This window comes from Rhinolophus sinicus, chromosome 14 (genome assembly GCF_057876585.1).
Source record: "Rhinolophus sinicus isolate RSI-liver-muscle chromosome 14, RSI-T2T, whole genome shotgun sequence".
In the NCBI taxonomy this organism is placed as follows: Eukaryota; Metazoa; Chordata; class Mammalia; order Chiroptera; family Rhinolophidae; genus Rhinolophus; species Rhinolophus sinicus.
This window is the reverse complement of record NC_142514.1, coordinates 70,863,184-70,882,950: the sequence shown is the minus strand read 5'-3', so window position 1 is coordinate 70,882,950 and position 19,767 is coordinate 70,863,184. Positions and strand designations below refer to the sequence as shown.

General features: G+C 48.7%; 1 protein-coding gene across 5 annotated transcripts in view; it reads left to right on the top strand.

Moving 5' to 3' along the window:
* Window positions 1-19,767, top strand: part of BCAR3 (BCAR3 adaptor protein, NSP family member) — a 184,778-nt gene that overhangs the window by 150,362 nt on the left and 14,649 nt on the right. For 3 of the 5 annotated variants that reach the window (XM_074335150.2, XM_019752639.3, XM_019752649.3), the window contains 4 exons: window positions 8,852-8,980; window positions 11,347-11,789; window positions 15,041-15,144; window positions 16,211-16,863. In XM_074335150.2, coding sequence (XP_074191251.2) covers window positions 8,852-8,980; window positions 11,347-11,789; window positions 15,041-15,144; window positions 16,211-16,863 — 1,329 coding nt within the window. Of the gene's footprint in view, window positions 1-8,851; window positions 8,981-11,346; window positions 11,790-13,975; window positions 14,170-14,773; window positions 14,922-15,040; window positions 15,145-16,210; window positions 16,864-19,767 lie in introns of those variants that run through there. The other 2 variants (XM_074335152.2, XM_019752658.3) reach the window with 2 other exon arrangements.

The following is a 19,767-nucleotide window of genomic DNA, read 5'->3' as shown; positions in this document are numbered from 1 at the left end:
ACCTACTGTGTGCCAGGCACAATGCCAGGTGCTTTTTGTGCATTAGGTCATGTAGTCCTGTGACATGGGAACTGCTACTCTAGGTGTATAAAGAAACAAGAGAAGTCGAGAAAGGTGGCCAAGGTTACCTATTCTTGACCAACCTCCAAACTCTCTCCTTTTCTCCCCATCGAGTGACAAGGAAGCTGCCATATAGAGAGCAAAACGACAAGCTTGGTCCTGGTTAATAAGTGTTTACTGGGTACCTGCTGTGTGCCAGGCACTGGGCTAGCCTCTGGCAGCCAAAGGCAAATAAGGCATGGCCTCTGTTCTCAAATAGCTTGTGCCCAGCAGACCGCATGGCCACACGGTGTAGAGTCGACTGGTAGAGTCCCTGCCCGCTTAGATAATATGAAACTAATTTAGGGTGGCCTTTAAGGCTCCCACCTGCCTCATCCTCCCCTCTGTCCTCTCCCCATTTCCCAGGCTGGGCTCCAGCCAGGCTGCACAGTTGGTACCTCTACAGGTGTGTATCTCTGTCTGCAGGGCCGTGTGATGGAGGCATGGAGGTGAGACATAAGGGACAGTGTATTCAGGTAGCCATGGAATGTTCCTGCCACCAGGGCCCTGTGTCAGTGCATATTAGGAAGAGAGCTCAGGGCCAGTTGGAGAAAGGGTATCATCTGCCGTTTGAAGGCTTTGGGTTTTATTTGTAGGTGACTGTGAGCCCTTTGGAACATAACCAATATTTCCCCAGGCCTCAGCAACCCATGGACTCAAATAAAGTCCTAAAAACTTTAATGCCCCAAATCTGCTGACTCATGGACCCCACTGAATAATGGCAGTACCCTTGCCCATCTCCCCTACCAATCAAACACCTGCCAGTTATTTCCGGGGTCCAGAAGGATGCCTCACTTAGGTGTCCACAGCCCTCTTAGGACCTGGGCCTCCTAACAAATTCAGACCAGCATCCCTGGATGTGGTGTCAGTGTGTGGCAAGGGCGGGTCAGCTCACTGGGCTGCAAGGAATGTGTTTGAAGCTCAGGGAACTGGGAGGGTAGGGCAGGATGGGGGTCTGTGTCCCCCATGGACCAGTTCTGAGTCCTAGGAAAGTGAAGCCCATCCATTTGTTTGTTGGGGTGCTGGAAGAGACTCTGGCTCTCCTCCTGTCAGTCCTAGCTTGGGCACCCCTTGACTAAAATCTCTGAGCCAGGAGTGATAGGGTAAGTCTGTGGCATTGTAGATGGGTTACAGGACCAGAGACGGGGGTGCAGAAGTTCATGGAGAACAGCACAGAGTAACCTCAGTGCAGATTAGAATGGGCATTAGTAAGAAGTAGAATCAGGAATTTCTTGATCAATGGAAGCCAATTCTGAGGGTTCTCTAATAGTTTAGGGAATGCGGGCAGAGGTGGTGCCAATGACCAGGAAAGGGGGAGGAGCTGGCTTTGCCGAGAAGATGAGTTCCATTCATCCATATTGTCGTCGGGCCAAACAATTCTCCAGATAATCCACCAAAAAGAAAATGTTTTGGGGGGAAAGAAAAAGGAAACAGAACCACCAAAGAGTGCAAGCACACTCGTGCCCGGAGAGCAGTCCTGCGTGGCAAAAAAGGGGTCCGACCCAACATGACTTCCCCCTATATTCCCATCCCTCTTCTCCAAAGGTTACCATAGAGTTCAGTAGGAAGTCAAGACTAGAGAGTTAACAAGGGGCCTAGCTCCACCCGTAGTCCTCCCAGCTCTGTGGTTCAGTGTCTTAAGATGTCAGTTTACTTTCAACAATATTGACTTCTGAGCTCTGAAGTGGATTCTGGTAAATATTCCTACCTCGGCACCAACCCTAAGGTCTGGAGATTGAGATTTCATTATCAACACATTTCAAAAGACTCTGAACTAGCCTTGTGCCTCCAGCATTGTCTATTCCATTCTGCTCACTGCAGCCAGGTTGATATGTCTAAAAGCATCTTTTCTGTACCTGTTGCCTTCCTGGACAGAAATTTTCTTTCTTTTTTTAAATTTACTTAATTTTTTATTTTTTTTATTTTTTTTCAATTACAATTGACGACGTACAATATTATATTAGTTGAGGGGTACAACATAGTGATTAGATATTTATATAACTTATGAAGTGATCGCCTCGATAACTGGGCATAAATTTTCAATACTCTTAGTATCTGAATGTCTAACCCCTCAGCCTGCAATGCCAGGCTCCCCTCCATCCAACCCCTGCATTCCTGGATCAGGACTTCTTTGATCACAAGTGACAGGAGTCCAGTGCAAACCAGCTTAGATCACAAGGGGAATTTACTGGTTGATATAATCAGCGGGAGCTCATCTCTTGCTCCTCTGCTCTTTGCATGCTGATTTCATTCTCAGTGCACTCTGATCCACCTGGCAGCAAACATGAGGTGACGCAACCTCCATACTTTAAGTATCATGACATTGTCAGGAGAGTGGGTAGAATGCCTTCTTTACTGGGTTCCACTTAGGAAAATCCCAGAAAGAACTCTGATTGGGCCAGGTTGGGTCAGGGACCCTTACCCGGATCAACCAGTGATGGTCAAAAAGGTAGGATCTGAATCACAGGCTTCGAGAAAAGAAGGAGCTCTTCTGGGGGAAGGAAGGGTGATATACTTATATTTAAGACATATGTATCACACACACTCCCCCGCTGTTGTACCTCTGCATGTTTTAACCCTCTCTTTACCAACCAGAACTGCCCTCCAACCAAGCCCAACTACTCTTAGCACAAATGCCTCAAATATCCTTCCTGTTCTCAGGTTTTACCCTCAAGGACCAATCCTTGTTTCCCATCCTCTCCTTCCTCCTCCGCACTCCACATGGGACCACAGTGACTTTCCTCATCCTGACCCAGGAGAAAACAAAAAGACAAAAAGGTGGAGTAACTTGCTCAGGCTACATACAGAGCTGAAATCCAGGGATGAAATCCAGGCAGTGTTTGTCTAGAGCTCAGGGACTGTTAAACGATTGCTCTGTGTATGGTCTTCCCAGACCATGCCCTGTGGAGGGACCAGGGCTGTCATCCTCTGCTGGCAGCTGGATGGTTGGCAACTTGCTTAGTCATGATTGTTGATGGCCCTGAAATGGAGCCTCCGCAGTCTTTCTCTTTCTGGGCCTGGGGAAAGGGTCTTTGCTGGTGATTTGCATAATTTAAAATTCTGTGGGAACTGGGAAGCTTTTCTTACTGGAGAGACAGAGTAAAATCAATATTAATTATAATGCAGATGCCATCTTTTCTTAATCCTCTCAGCTGCCTCCTACATGCAAATGAGTGTCCGAAGCCTCCTCTGAGGCTTTCCCACAGATCACCCTACCTCATCCGAGGACTTAGGAACACAAACCTCGGGTCCCATTGTTGTGCCTGATTTGAAATGCAGGCTCTAATGTCATGCAGCCTTTGCAAGATGAGACCTCATTCCATTCCTTATGGGCTGGAATAGCTTTTCTTCCTCGGAAAACTGTTGAAATGTGGGTTTCCGTGTTAATCGAGGTTCCCAGCACGTTTGTGGAGCTGGCTCTGAGCCTCCAGAATGTATTTCCCAACCATCTCCTGGGCTCTGGCTATTCCGGTCTGTCAAGACTAGACTTGCCAGGGGGCCGCTTGGGGCTGCAGAGATGTTCATTCCAGATTCAGAGTGATATGCATGATTTTTGGAGCCAGCCTCAGCAAGCTAGGACCAGTTCTGGCCGTGTAACCGGACCAGAGGTGCTGAGGCTGGCAGGCAGCGAGGTTTCTTGAGCGGATTGAAGAAACCTGTGGGAGGCAACCAGTGGGCACTGATACAAGTGCTGGGCTGCTTTCCTCAATTGCTTGCCCCCCCAAACAGACCCCTCTCTGCCTCCATGCATCAGACCGAAAACACCTCAAATATGAACTGTTTATTTATATAACCAGATGAGTAGTAGTCTGAGATGTCTATAATAGTTCACAGTGCTGACTATGTGCCAGGGTATGCTCTAAAGTGCTGACTGTGTGCCAGGGTGTGGTCTAAGAGTTTTACAAATAATCGATCCATTTCATCCTTATTGACACCTCACCACATATTATTATCCCCATTTTGCAGACCAGAAGACTGATACTCTACAGAGAGGTAAAGTCACTTATCCAAAGTCACTCAGCCAGTCAGTGGCACAGTGCCCATGGATGGAGGGGATAGGCTGGCCATGCTCTTAAACACTGTGCTGTTAAATCTGTTGCCAGGATTATTAAAATGCTGGTGATAGGAAAGATGTAGCTAAATTCAGATTTCCATGAAAAGCAACAATTATAGTAACTTATGAATTTCCTAACTAACCTTCAATTTGGTGTGACACTACCTACCTTTCATCTCAGACCCCAAAGCTGATGGGCATGAGAGTGGGTAACCATGATACAGTAGTTACCCACCAGCCCTTTTTCTCTCCCTCCCTCCCTCCCTTTCTTTTTTTTCTTTCCTGCTCAAGGTATGCTTATTACTTAATTTATATACATGGCACCTTTTCTTATACCCTACCCCAAAAGAACCACTCCCAAATTTCTGGCAGATAAAACTCAGGCAAGCCGTGGAGTAGAAGACATGGATCTTGCCTACATCTTTCTCTCATGGTGGCTGTGGGTGGATTTGGCTTCTGGAGTGAACCTAGCAGGACCTGTGGGCAGAACATCCAGCGCCCAGCAACTTCTCTTCCTCCGGAGGTTGTGCCCCAGCTGCTGTGTGGGGTGGAGCTCAGGATGGCCAGAGCCCAGGCTGGTGCAGCAAAACCTACTTCTGTCTCTGGCCTCCCTTCACTGCCACCTTCTCCCTTCAAGATACGAAGCTCTGAAACAAGGAACCGAACTTGCCTTCTAGGAATGATGTTCACATTCAGGGGGCAAATAATTAGAGAATTTGAACTTGGAGAAAAAATTGTGTTACCATAGTATGGTCATTAGTAACATTTATAGCATGTGTGTGAAAGATGAATTAGTCACGACTTTTCTTGCTGTCTGTCTCTGTCTGGCAGTTGAAGAAAATAAAATGCAAAGGGCCAGTGAGTGTTGCATGTCCATTCAGTGTAAGTTTTCTGGTGGAGTATTGGCTCTGGGGCATCACGATGCCCTCTGTCCCAGAGGCCCGATGGCCCGTGCCAATAGAGGAATCAAGAATGACTCGGGTCTAGCCAGTCTTAGGGGCACATTGAATTCAGAAGATGTCTGCAGAAAGCAATGTGATAGAGGGGGAAAATATGAGCTGGGAGTGAAGGCTATAGGAACTGGACGCGATTTGCATGATGTACTTCTGTCCTCTTTATGTCCCCAAGATTGGAAGCTGTTGGAGCACAGGGACCTGCCCCTTTATTCTGTCCCTTCTCATGCTTAATTCTGGGCTATGCATAAAATAGCAATGCATGTGAATATTGTGTGAGTAAAAACTCTCTTCTACCCTTTCCTCAGAATGTAGTCTAAGGAAGGGCAGGCGGATTCTTAGGGCATGAGTAGAATCAGAATTCAGAGGACGCTGATGATAACACAGATGCAATGAAACCATTGCCTAGGGCAGAGGTACTGTTATGTTACCTTATTGCTCAAATTTACTTTGTGACTCAAAAGACCCCAAAACTAGCCTAAGCCAAGACTGAAATGGCTGCATCTCAGGGAAAAATTCAAATTCTTCCCAGAGGGCAGCAGGTAAGTGGAAGGAGCACTGTTAGCAAAAGTTGGGTTGTTTGGTGGAAGCTAACAGAATTCTGCCAAATGTCACAAATGCGTGTGACGTGCCCCATGAAGCAGGAATCTCATTCCTGGTCCCCAAGGAGCACAAGTATCAATCACAATGCTCTCAAAGACACAAACGGGTACATTTGGTCAAATTTCCTTATATGGTGACCCCCTCACAACCATGTGATTGACAGCCATCAGAGTACTTATCTATAGTGGCAAAATCATAGTTGGCAAGGTCAGGGCCTCATAAAATATAGGCACTTGGGAAAAGTAATCAAAGTTGCGTTCATATATGTGATTAAAACAGTAAGTGAAAGTTCTAGAAGACATCCATCGCCCAAATAAGCACTATTTAATGATGAGGGTGACCATAGGTAGGTGACTTTTGAAGCCTTCTTCAGTTGTTTGAGAGACATTGCCCACATATCTGCTGAGGAAGAAGCTCCCAGCAGCCAACCTGCTAGTTTCATCGTAGTAGAACCAGCCCTCAGTGGCTTGAAATGAAGAGCGCTTTGCAACGGCTCGCTTGACCTGGATCTGCCTCCCTCCCTTCTTACCAATATCTCCTCTATCGCCTCTCCCTCTTTTTCTCCCTCCCTGTCTCATCCCTTCGTCCCCCTTTAAAATACAAGTTTAGGCAATTGTGTAACCTCCTGACTTTTCACAATTTATGCAAGAGCTGAAGGGTGTATTTTTTGAAGTTTGGTCTCCCCTCTAAATATTTGGAAAGGTCAGTCTTACTAATCTCCTTTTCTCTCCTCTCTAAGTACTTCCCTTTCGTGACCCATCTCCAGAGTCCACAGGGGGAGAATATATTGTGAATTTTCCTCCAAGGAGTTAGGACAGAAGTAACCAGATAGCTGACTTTATATTTTTGGTAACAAGTATAAAAAAGTATTATCTCAAAACCTGGAGTGAAAGATTGTTGCATATAAAATGCTTAAAAATCTGATGTTTGTGAGAGATACTGAGAAAGAGAGAGTGGGTGGAGGTGGGGGGCAGTAGGCCGGGTGTTGGGCATCAGGGAGAAAGGAGAATACAGAAATAATGGGAGAGTGCACTTTCAGTGGAGGGTTCCACAGAAGACAATTCCCCTGATCTCTACATTTTCAGAGCTCAGACCAAGGATAGGTGGGCCCAGGGCGCAGCATGAGCGACTTAGGCTGGGCATACAGACTGTCAGGGTGGCTAAATAGGGGCCAGGGTCACAGTATCCGTGGGATTTAGTTCAGCTGCCACTGACAGGAACACCCAAAATAACAGGCTTAACCAAGACAGACGGTCACATGGAGGACCTGGAGGCGGCCAATTGGGGGCTGGTGTGCTGAGCCCACAGTTGTAAGGGACCCGGGCTGGTTCTTGCCTTCTGCTCCCCCATTCCTAGGGTGTGGCTTCCTCCTAACGGTCCAGGGTGGTGTTGCAGCCTCATCCATCACATCTCAGCTTAGAAGTCCCACCAACACTGCAGTGTACCCTTCTTCTACCAGAACTTAATCATGTGGCCACATCTCCCTGCGAGAGAGGGAGGTCACACTTGAGCTGTGTGGCAACATGCCCAACTGAAATAGGGCTTCAAATAATTTGAGAGAGAAGAGGTGGAATCTCTATAACTGAGAAAAGTCATAGAGGTTCCTCCTCTTAAGGTATGTGTTGATTCAGTGAATGCGGATGGCCTAATAGATTCAGGCATTGCTTGAGGGCTGCTGGGAAGAAGGCAGATGGGTTTCTGCTGTTGTGAAATTTATAATCTAGTGGGAGGCAAGACAGACAATAAACTAACAGTAAATGTGGCCTGGTTGACAGTCTACATCCTACACTCAACTCTTTCCCGTGAGCTGTCTTCAGAAGCACCTGTACATAATTAATGATGGGAGCAGGCAGTGTCAAACCACCCTGCTAATGCCGGTGGGCATCTGGGGACGACAACATCAGCCACTCTGATACGACTCCAGCTTCTCAGATACCCTGAGAGCCTGCACTGGGAGAAGAACAATGGTGGGGAAGGGCAGGAGGGAGAAGTAAACAATTCGTAAGCCAGAGCCTCACCTTCAAAGTGGTCCCTGAGTCATTCTGCGGCCAGCACCTTCTTGGGCCAACCTGCCCAGAAAGACTCAGGGATAAGAATCCAGCTGTACAATCCCAAGTCTGTTTTCTTTTTCTCTGGTGGAGCACGATTTGGGGCTCTTTTCCCGCTTAAGTGCAGAGCAGTGTAATGAGAATAGTTTTGTGGTTCATAAGGTCTTTTGAGGCCAGGCTGGGGAACTTGGGAAAACACCAGGCCACGGCCTTTTCCTGCTTCCGTGACCTTCAGCCAGTCGTCCCTGAGCCTGGTTTTGCTGGGAACCGGGCAGGTGTCCAAGTTCAGTTCACATGTTGTAAGTGGGCGTGGGTTCTAAATTAAACCGGGAGCCAGTGTTGCCCACCCAGACCTCCTGCCCTGGCCGCTGTGCAATGACCTAGATCAGTGATTCTCAAACTATCTCAGGTCAAGGACCCGCTGTTTGTTATGATTTAAAGTTTCAATTTCCAATCTGTCACAAAAACGAAATATTGGAAGAATAAAATTAAAAAGACATACAAAATATAAACTTAGCCTTCTATTATTAGATTCAAGAGGCATAAAATTACTGTGTCCCATTGCTCTAAAAGTTGCTAAATTCCAAGTCAGCTCCTGACCTGGAGTTGGCCGGTAGCAGGGAACGCAGGGCCGTCACTACCAGCCCAGGGCTGCACTTTGGGCAACACTGTCCGCAGGCCAGGCCCAGGGGCCAGCTGGGGACCGTTCCCAGGACAGTTCTGAAGGAGAACGAGGAAGCTCCCCTACGGCCTCGCTGTGCCTCCTGCCCGCACATCTCTCTCTGGCACCCCTGCCCAGCTCCCCGCGTTTTTAACTGCTACCTGAGTAGACTGATAAAAAGCACAGCTTGGCCGGCTCTGCTATCACAGTCCCCATGTGCAGGCGAACATTTTACTGCACACTGACAGCTAGAGAAATGAAAGGTCACAGCTAATTGTAATCATTATCCAGCCTTCCCTACCTGAACGGGGCTTGGGGCATGTGCTGGTGTGGTTAGCAAGCAGCCAAGTACAAGGCGGGCGGCCGTGTCCTGCGGGCCTGGCCCGGCCTGGCCTGGGCAGGGTGAGCGATCACTGTTGACACTGTCTTGCAGTTCTCCAAGGAGAGGCACGTCATGGACAGGACCCCCGAGAAGCTGAAGAAGGAGCTGGAGGAGGAGCTGCTGCTGAGCAGCGAGGACCTGCGCAGCCACGCCTGGTACCACGGCCGCATCCCCCGACAGGTACCTGCCTCCTCCCCGCCAGCGCATTCCCGGCTGTTCTCAGACAGCAACCAGAGCCACGACCCTGCAGGGTCACACACCAAGGCCACACAGGAGGAAGCCCCACGTTAGCCAAAACCAGGACTGTCAAGTGGCCTGTAGTGACTTAACGTAGGCCTGTCCCTAAGGGCACCTTGGGAAGAGCTCCAACGTCAGAAAAGCAAAGTACGGTTCCACATGCCCAGGAAGTGGATGAAGGAAAAGCAGGTGTTCTGTGGTCTGTAAACACGGAGCGGCAGGAGGCAGCCGCCGCAGGGTGGTACCTAAGACGTACGAGGCCGGGCTATGGTTCAGATGATTGAACTCTTGGCCAGCTGCCCTTTGGAGCGTGCGTGGCTTCTAAAGCAGTGGCTTAATATCAGGGGAAAAGAAGGGTATCGTCAGGGTCAGTGGTGCAGAGCTTACAAGGCCCCTGGGCCCTAATGGGGCCGGCAATTCCTCACTCTCCATCCCTTCCCTTCCCCACCCTCGGGCCCTGAGATGGGAAAGAAGGGGCATTATACCAGTGACCACAGATTCATGGCCTAGAATGTGCTTTGTGTGATTGTTGTTTGGGTGATTGGCATGAGTAATGTCACTGTGTTTAATAGTATAGAAATGAAAAATAAAATAAGTAGAGAACTGAGGTGCAGAATTTCCTCAGATTTTCATTGTAACCTGATCTGGCCAGTCATTCATCCAGGACAACATGACAGGAAGGGAAGGGGGTGAAGTGGGGGGATAGGGCATCACGTCGTGAATTATTTTTTTAATGTAGCAAATTTCTCAGCACTATCAAAGAAATAATCCTTATTCTACCTTGTTCTCTTTTTTCAGTTTAAAATTAATTGTAGAAAATACAGGGAGGGAAAAAAAAAAGAGAGAAGAAAATTAAACTCCACCCATAATTCTCCCTCCGACAGATAACCACTGTGAACAATTTTGATATAAATTCTCCGAGACTTTTCTAAGTCAAGTATGAGATCATGCTGCATATAGTTATTGGTAACCCACTTTCTCCACTTAATGATATAGACTGGGAATTTTCTCCAGCTGTAAAATATTCTTCATACCATTCTGCATTGCATGTATGTCCATTGTACACATGCACCATTATTTATTGGGCATTCTGACCAACATCCTTTAAGATAACTACTATGTTCACAACTATAATTATTTCCTCAGGTTCAATTCCAAGAAATGGAGTTTCTGTGTGAAAAAGTATTTTTAAGGCAAAGATGCAATTTTAAAGTAACCATGGTAGCATACTATTCTAAGCTAACGGATCAAATGTTGGAATGTTCTGGGTAAAAACAATGACTATCACCACCATCCTTATCCTTGTCATGATCATAAAATTTGTTTTCCACTTGCCATGAGTGTAAGTTTTCAGCTATATATCATTCCAGATTGTTACTGAACACGGTAACAATAATATTGATAATTATAGCTAACACTTTACTCCTTTAAATCTTCATAGCTGCTCTATAGGTGACATTATCCCTGTTTTTCAGATCATGTAACTGAGCCACAGAGAGATTATGTAACTTGTCCACAGTCACACAGCAGAGCCAGAATGCGAACCCAGGCAGTCTGGCTATAGGAATGGCCATGCTACACCACAGTAGAAATTCTTCTTCTGCTATAAACATCAGCATGCTCATAGTTAAAGAGTGTTGAGTAACTGCTGTGTTCCAGGCACTGTGCTTTGCTTATATGATGTATGCAAATATATAATCCTCCCAGAACTTTGGGAGATGAGGGACCTGGCCCAACTTCACCCCAGGCCCTCCAGGGAGGAATCAGTATGCTCTGTGTGGTTGGTAGTGGGAAACAGACCAGCCAGACACAAATTTTCTTATTTCTTATTTCTGTCGCTTTACATCCCTCGGGTATGTATACATGTCATCTTCTTATGACACCCTCCTGATCAACCTATTAAAAGGACAGCTCTCGTCCCCTCCCAAGCACTTCTGTTTCCTCTTTCCCACTTTACTTTTTCCTTAACTTTACAACATCAAACATACCATACCTGTGGCTTATTTATCGTCACTAAAGTAGCTTTTCACTGCTCCATGACACTGGGGACTCTAGTCTGCTTCATTCACTGCTGTCAACCAGTGCCTACAATAGTATTTGGCATATAGGAGGTGGTCAGCAAGTAGTTGTTAAGCGAATGAACGGGTCTTCTAAGAATTTGACATTTGAAAAAATCAAGAGCCAACTGAGGAAGAAGAGACAAAATGGCATTGTCTTCTGTTGGCCCAAAGAAGTCGGGGAGAAATGCAGCTTTTGAAAGGAATGCTTGCTTGCCTTTCCCACTCCTCACTCGCCATTTTGTCCCCCAGGTATCAGAAAACCTTGTGCAGCGAGATGGCGATTTCTTGGTTCGAGATTCTCTGTCAAGCCCTGGAAACTTTGTCCTGACCTGTCAGTGGAAGAACCTTGCTCAGCACTTTAAGATCCACCGGACAGTCCGGCGGCTCAGCGAGGCCTACAGCCGCGTGCAGTACCAATTTGAGATGGAGAGCTTCGACTCCATCCCCGGCCTGGTACGCTACTACGTGGGCAACCGCCGGCCCATCTCCCAGCAGAGTGGAGCCATCATCTTTCAGCCCATCAACAGGACGGTCCCGCTGCGGTGTCTGGAGGAGCGCTATGGCACCTCCCCAGGCCGCGCCCGGGAGGGCAGCCTCGCTGAGGGAAGGCCAGACGCCGCCAAGCGCCTGAGCCTCACCGTGGGCAGCGTCCAGGCCCGAGAGCCAAGCTTGTCCAGAGGAAACCTCCTCAGGTGGGTCAGGGCCTCCTCAGGTGTTGTCAGGACCACGACGGGCATTGTCGACATGCCCAGGCTTAGTTAGGCAGACAAGGAGCTCACCTGGAGCAGAGGAACAATAAAAGATGGTAATAACATGCCAAGTGTTACCGGAATAGCTGTCACGAGGCAGTGCGTGCTTAGTTCCCAATTGAGTTGATGCCAAAAATAAATGACGCAGTTGCTGAGGAAGGTGGGGTTAGCCAGGAGGTATTTTATGAGGGAGGTAGGATTCCAGCTGGTCTGAAGGCTAGGGGAAATTTGGATAGATGCTGCAAAGGGGAGGGCTCAGCTTGAGCATAAGGGTAGAGATAGAAAAGGAGAAGTGTTGCTTGGAGTGAGTAAAGGGTGGGGCTGGGGCAAAGGGTTCACTATAGGGACTGGCAGGGGTAGGCTTAGAGGTGACCCCCGCCAGATGGTGGAAGCCTTAATGCCAGGCCAAGGGGTTTGAGGGAGCCTCAAAGACTCGACACGGTAAATGGGGTGTCCTAAGAATAGAACTGGGCAGTGATGTGCAGTGAGCGTGAGAGAGAGGAGCTGGAAGACCAGACTCATGAGCCGTGGGGGGTCAGACTATGTGGCCAAGAGGGAGTGTCGGGAACCAGGCTGCCCAGGGCTCTTCCCAGGTGGAGAAGGGCAGCCAGACACCACCAGAGGCACCAGAGCAGGGGACTCTGGAGGAAAAACCAGTTGCTCCCTCTGAGATATGATTGTATGCTGGCTGAGTGCCAGTGTTCAGCAACAGTTTCGGGGTTTAGGAAGGGACTTAGCCCTGAAGGCTTGGATTAGGGCTTGGTGCACATGGAAGGTTAGTTGACTCAGTGAGAAGAGATGAGATTCTGAAGACAGGAGATGTCAAGAGCCTGGGGCCGCAGTCTGAACCTTGGGGAATGGGGAAGCGAAGAGTTTGGAGAACTGGGTGCCAAAGCCAGACACCCTACCATGAACTATCAGTGACGTGCCTATATTTATTTATGTAGGACCCGTCTCTCATGGAGCTAAGAGTCCTTATGCATATTGTGTATATTATCTACACTGTTCTGAGAAAGGAAAGCAGGGAAGAGGCAGGCGTGGTAGGCAAAGACCAGCCCCCATTCTCTCAGATACACAGCTTCCTTCTGTCACTCCCTGGTATCTAAGCGTACACACTGAAGCCAACGTGTTTTATTTCACTCACTGGTTTTCTTTCTGGACCAGAAGGAAATGTCATAAACTGTAATTTCTAGACTGCAAAAACTCAGAAGCAAAATACATAGAAGAGTCATACAAAGTAGGGCTGTGCTCCGAGGAAACTCCTGTAGATACTAGTCAGCATCTGGCTGTGGACCCCGCCTGCCGGGGCACAAAGGCCGGTCTGCCGCTTCCCTGGGCTTCCCTGGGTGAGCTCCTTGCCGGCTCTGGGCCTCACTTTCTTTATCTGGAAATTCGAGCTTGTGAGGATTCAATGATTTACAATATGCAAAGTGCTTAGAACAGTGTCGACACATAATAAGTGCTAGGTGAGTGTTACTAATCATACTGATGGTTGTTTTCTGGATGGCGGTAGAATGGAAGACGGAGGGCAGTTGCAGGGAGGGAGGAAAAACTTTTATCTAAGATGGTTAGGTATTCTTTACATAGTGATAAGATTGGACTTGAGATCCCTTCAAATATTAAAGGGGTACCCTTGTCTTCTCTTTCTTTGGGGAGTTGGGGTTGGCTGCTCAACTGATAAACAGGGAGTTAATGTCGTGAACAGAGCCTGGGTATATTTGTCAACACAGGAAACCCCTGCCGTCGTGCTGGGAGGAAGACCTCCAGGTCGGCTCTCAGAGATCCGGATTTAAAATATCACTATTTTTTTAAAGATAAGAAATGAAAGAAAGACTGAGAAAGTCTCTATGTTAACAAGACAGGCCTAACAGAGCCACTCTTCTGACTGCCCCCTTGAAAGCAGAGCTCCCTAAGCTTTGTCACCTCTGGGCAAAGGCAGCAGGCCCAGAAATGTCTAAACGTGGGGGTGGGGTGGGCTCAACCTGAGAGGTGGCCTGATGCCCTGCCCCCACCCCTTCAGTGGCTCCTGCACCTTTCCTGACGTCTGGCCTGCTGGTTGGCTGGCGGGCAACCGCCTGGGCAAGGGTTGAGCTTTCTGCCAGGTTGCATTCCAGGTGTGCGTTCTGGCCAGTGGAGTCTCACCGCTCCTGGTGATCACTGCTTAAATATCGTTTTGCAGAAGTCATTGCCTTTTGGAATTTGCCCGCTGCCCCACCTTATCTCTGGGGGGTTGCTGGAATTCCTCTGTTGTTGGGAGTTTAGGTTTTTTTTTATTGTTGTTGTTGTTTTGTGAGTTTTATTTTTCCCTTTGGTGCTTGCAAAGGTAGGAAAGAACTTTGCGATTTCTGTAATGTAAGCTTGTGGGAGGGCCGATTAAAGTTTATTACAACTTGGCTGGTGCAGTGCTTTCTCTTTTAGCAGAAGAGAGATTCTTCTGTTTGTTGGTGCTAATTAGAGAAATTCCCAGCCTGAACTGGCAAGGGACAGAGGAATGCTAGCTAATTGTGTTTAAGGTTACGTTCCACCTTTCCCGGTGTGGCTGTGCTCTGTGCCTCCCAGCTGCCTCTCCTGGGCGACCACAGATGACCATGCTCCTCCCTTTCCCAATTCAGCAGGAGTGAGGCTGGCTGTGGGGTCCCCCATGCACCCAGGAGGATGGGTAGGACAGCCTCCCCAGGCAATCATGTGGATTATTTCGGGCACCCGAGATTTGCACTGAAATGGAAACTGTCCCCCAGCTTCTTCCCAACTGTGACACTGTTATGTCATTTAAGGTGGAATCACACATTATGTCATGGTGGAATCGCATGTTAGTTAAACAAGTCATTTCTCCTGGGTCTGTAAGTAATTTTGGGCTCTGTTAAAAGTACACATTCCAGTTCATCAGATTTTCCTGCGAGTATTATGAAACCTTTACCCTGCTCTGCTCAGTGGGACGGAAAGGCTCAGAGGAGGCGTCCTAGGACCTAACTGGCTTGGCCGTGGGGACGTGGGGATGGCGCCCACGGCACCATTGTGTATTAATCGCCCCCATCGGTAATTTTGTCCTTTAGCAGACATTCCTGGACTGTTAGGGTATGCCGTAGCACTCTCGTTCTGAGCCATCTTTTTTTTTAAAAGAAACTTTCCATGACGCTGCCTAAAGGTTTTATGATTTAATGACACATTTCTGCCCCACTTGTCTTTTGCTTCAGAAATAAAGAGAAGAGCGGCAGCCAGCCCGCCTGCCTGGACCATATGCAGGACAGAAGAGCCTTATCCCTGAAAGCCCACCAGTCGGAGAGCTACCTGCCGATTGGTAGGTCCTTGGGAGTTTCGGGGGCGGGGGGTGACTGTGTGACCCTAATTTCCTTCAGGCTGTTTTTCCTGCTCCATCTGCTCACGTAACTTGGGAACGACATAAGACTATGCGCGCAGGTTTGTGGGACTGTATCCAGATGTGAATCACTGAGCTGGTGCTTTGTGTACGGAGTTTTTAAGCCTCATAACAAGCCTTCAAGGTGGGCATGATTATTCTTTTTGAGGTTGAGAAAACTGAGGCACAGAGGTTAAGTAACTTGTCCAGAGTTGTTTGTCAGGTAAGCGGCTAAGCCACCATTTGAACTCAGGTTTGCTGATTCCAAGCCCATTCACTAACTGGCTGGTGGTCTTCATGACAAATGAGCCCACCTCTGTAGTCCACTCCCAGGGCCCAGGGTGAGTGGCTGCTGCTGGAGCAGCTGTCCAGAGAGCCCTCTTCCTCTGCACTCTCACAGCCAGAAGAGTGAGAAGGGGTGGGACGTGGGGAAACCGAGTAAGCAATTATGTTAGTAGCCGTGGGATTTTCATTATTTTTATAACTGACCTTCCTAGGGGCCACAGGGTGCTTTTCCTAATGCCCCTTAAACTACTTCTATGTGGGTTATCTCAACGTCTTTCTCTCCCTTCCCAGTGTGTCTCTAGCTCTCCCTTAAAGCTGGCTGGGATCCACCCTGGCTTGTAGAGTGACTCAGGGCCCTTTATACTATGTGGCTAAAGATTTCTGTTTCTTAGGGCGAGATGAGATTACTCACTGCCCTCCAGACTTAATGTATTTACCTGTTCTGACTGTCCTAACCTTCTGTGACCATAAAATGACATTGCAGCCCAGCTGTTGGCAGTCACTGGGATTTAAATTCCCCCAGAACTGTGGGGTGGGGCCAACTTAGCCCTCAAAATGGTCTAAACTGCTCTAGACTGAGGCATGAGGTAGTCATACTGAGTCATTTTTTGAGGGTGAAAATCGAAACCCTGAATTGAGGGCTGAAGTGCTGACACCGTAGTTTTGTTTGTTTTGTGTTCTCCACACAGCTGAGCTTTTTCTCACCCTCTCTTATCTTCCATAGGCTGTAAGCTGCCGCCTCAACCCCCCGGTGTGGACACAGGCCCCGGCCCAAACTCACCTGTTTTCAGGACGGGCAGCGAGCCCACCCTGAGCCCAGCGGTGGTTCGGAGGGTGTCCTCGGACGCTAGGGCAGGGGAAGCGCTGAGGGGCTCAGACAGCCAGCTGTGCCCGAAGCCCCCCCCGAAGCCCTGCAAGGCCCCCCTCCTCAAGGCTCCCTCCTCTCCATCTACTTGGCCCAACTCAGAGGCCAACTACTGTGAACTGAACCCAGCCTTTGCCACAGGCTGTGACAGGGGAGCAAGGCCGCCCTTCTGTGCCCAGGACAGCTATGTGGAGCTGCTGAAAGCAAAGCAGAACGGGACGCCGGGTCCCCGGAACTCTGGCACCAACTACTTGATTCTCGATGAAGATGACAGGGCAAAGCCTTGGGAGCCGCTGGCAGCGGTGCAGATGGACAAGGGGCAGGAGGAGGGTGAGTTTGTGATACCCCTCCTGGAGACTGCCTCCTCCTTCAGGCCCAACGACTTTGAGTCAAAGCTCCTTCCTCCTGAGAACAAGCCCCTGGAGACAGCAATGCTGAAGCGTGCGAAGGAGCTGTTCACCAGCAATGACCCCAGGGTCATTGCCCAGCACATGCTGAGCGTGGACTGCAAGGTAAGTGCCTGTGGGCAGCGTTTGGTTCTGGCTTTCAGAAGTTTGGAAGGGGCGGGGCGAGGGGATCTGTCTGCACCTCATTCCACCTGACCCTGTAGTGCTTTGCTCATAGCAAAAGTCCGAAGATAAACCTGAGTGTGGGGATTTATTTAATGGGTGGGAACCACAGGCAGGGGCAACCTTTGCCCAGGCAGGAAGCGTGTAAAATTTACCTTGGACAGGAATGGCAGGCTGCCTGCAAGGGCCATGCCTCCTCCCCCACCCCTGCCTGGGTCTGGAGCTGCTACTACGGAATTCTTCTCCCAGCTGGGGCTGATTTACAAGTTCTCCCCTGGCCTCAACTCTGTCAGAACTGGTAAAGTCAAGTACCAAGGAAAGTAGATTATAGGTGAAAATGGAGTTTTTGGAGGAGCAGAGCCTTGGTTATTTTGATTTCGTGATATGTATATATACATATTTTATTGTTACTGAAATGGTCTTTAGGATAAACATTTTTTAAATCACCTCAAATTTTTTTACAAGTAATACTCAATTTAGAAAAATTATAAAATATAATTATGATTTTTAAATTACAATTATAAAATGTGATTTAGAAAAATTATAAAATGCAGATTAAGAGGAAATAAAAAAATTTTAAATCACACAAAATCCAGTTTCCTGGTGATCACCAGTGCTAACATTTACTCTGCAAATAGAAACATGTAAATAATTGCATGCAGATCTGTTTGTTTACCACAGAAATGGCACCATCCATACATACTATTCCAAACCCTGAGTTTCTCATCAAATAACATAATTGTCTTTCCATGTGACTAAATGAATATGTGTTTATATCGGCATAATTTTTTATAGGAAACATTTCTTTTAGTTATGGGTGGCTTTTGTTCATAGGTGGCCCTAGGCAACCTCATTCTTCAGAGAGATATTTCTAGAAAGCAGGTGTCTCAGGCTAGAGTAAGCTCAACCCGCTCCTCAGTAAAAAGAGACAGATCCCTGCATTTGAGTGACAGGTAAGACCTTTGTGAGATTTAAAGCCCTTTTTCATTTGTAGCTCATTGAAATCAGTTAGCTTCAAAGGTCAGGGCTTATTTAGGAACTAGGTTTTCCTAAACAAATTTCCTGAGTCATGAATCATGGTAGATTTCAAAATCTAGTCTCTGAGCACCCCCAGGGAGTTCCCCAGTTGATTGAGGGCTCACATGGGGGGCAGGGGCCCTCTCTAAAAGCCTTGAGGAACATTAGGCAGTTAGCTGTTAGCTTTTCTGGGGGGGAAAAAAAAAACTTCCTGAAAACAGGACTGAGGAATCACTCAGTTGCCCTCATTTCAGGCCCAGGAGGTGGTCCGTATGCGTGTGTGTGTGTGTGTGTGTGTGTGTGTGTGTGTGTGTGTGTGTGTGTTTTGGGGTGGAGTGGGGGAGGGGTTGCCCCACAGGCCCTCAGAACAGAGCCAGGAAACGGGCTGCTCGAGAACAGGGCTGTTCACGTGATTGGCTGAGTGTCCTTGGGCAGTGCTCACAAAGGGTCAGATAATTTGCCCTGTTAAATTCTTACTTTAACGCAAGGTAAACCTGTTTGGGCAGTGAGAGGATTTAGGATTCCTGTTCTAGTAAGTAACTCGTACTGGGCCCTGGATCTGAGAGTAGAACCACGCCAACAGCCGGGAGCCTGGCATGAACCTGTCTGAGTTCTCCATAGAGGAATCTCCTTGCGGAAACGTGAGGCTGGGTTCACAGGACAGCCTAATTCCCAAGAGCAAATGAATCCTTCTACCTTGTGGCCCCAGCCAGGGCTTAGTAGTAGTGCAGGAGGTGAGGTGACTGAGCACTCTTTGTAGGAGGGTCTGGAACCTTCCTACCACCGTGGCAGCCATGAAACTAACACCCGAGTCTGTTCTCAACAGAAGGAACATACAGCCTGCACTCTTTCCCATTGCTTCTCTCTGCATTTTGTCTTCCTGGTGGGCCCCCACTCCCCTGTCTGCCTTCAGGCACCCCTGGAAGAGGCTAGATGGAGGCCCCAAGGCAAAAACTGGAGCTGGAACCTGCCAGCCACCAAGGGCAGGGCTGTTTAGTCCTCCTTCTTCCCTCCCGAGTCCACCCCCATTTCCTTATCCTCTCCTGGAACCACTGACTTCAGGGCTTTGCCAACAAAGCAGGTACAAGCAGTGACTCTGAGAGGGAAATAAAACAAGGGCTGCTGTTACCCACTCTGAATGCAGCGGCGGCCAGACGGGACCACCCCAAATCTGAGAACAGGCACTGGACAGCATCTGGGGCCCGAGTGCTGGCTCCCACCCCGTGCACAGAGCTCGGGGCTGATGCCCAGAGAGGCCATCAGAGCAGTGGGTGGTGCTGAGCCCCTCCAGGCTGCCTGCCCAGCAGTGTCCAGCTCCACGACGCAGTCTGGGGTAGGTCTCCACTGAGACCCTCCCACCCTGCTCGGGCGCTGTCCCAGTCTCACTTACATGGGATGCAGCACTCTCCCACCCAGTGTCTTCACAGTGGCTAGAAGTGAGGGCCAGTAGTTAAGAGCTTGGTCTCTGGGGATGAACTGCCTGATCTAACCCCACCTCTCCTGGCCTCTCCGATAAAGGAGAATAATACCAGCTTCCCTTCATGCCATGCCTGGCCCTAGGTGGGCTAACTGTTTGTTAGTGTTAGGTATTCGGCCTTGATTGAGCACCTGCTGTTGGCCAGGCCAGGTCATCGTGGGGGAGGTGGGGAGGAACAGCGTACAGGAATTGAGACCACAACCCAGGTGGGAAATGCTCCGCAGGGGAAGGCATAGGAGCTGTGGGACCTCTGAAACATGGTCTTGCACATGGGGCAGCTAAGTGATCAGGGTGGGGATGTCTGAGATGAGTGTTGAAGGCTGAATAGGAGTTGGCCATTTGAAGAACGCAAA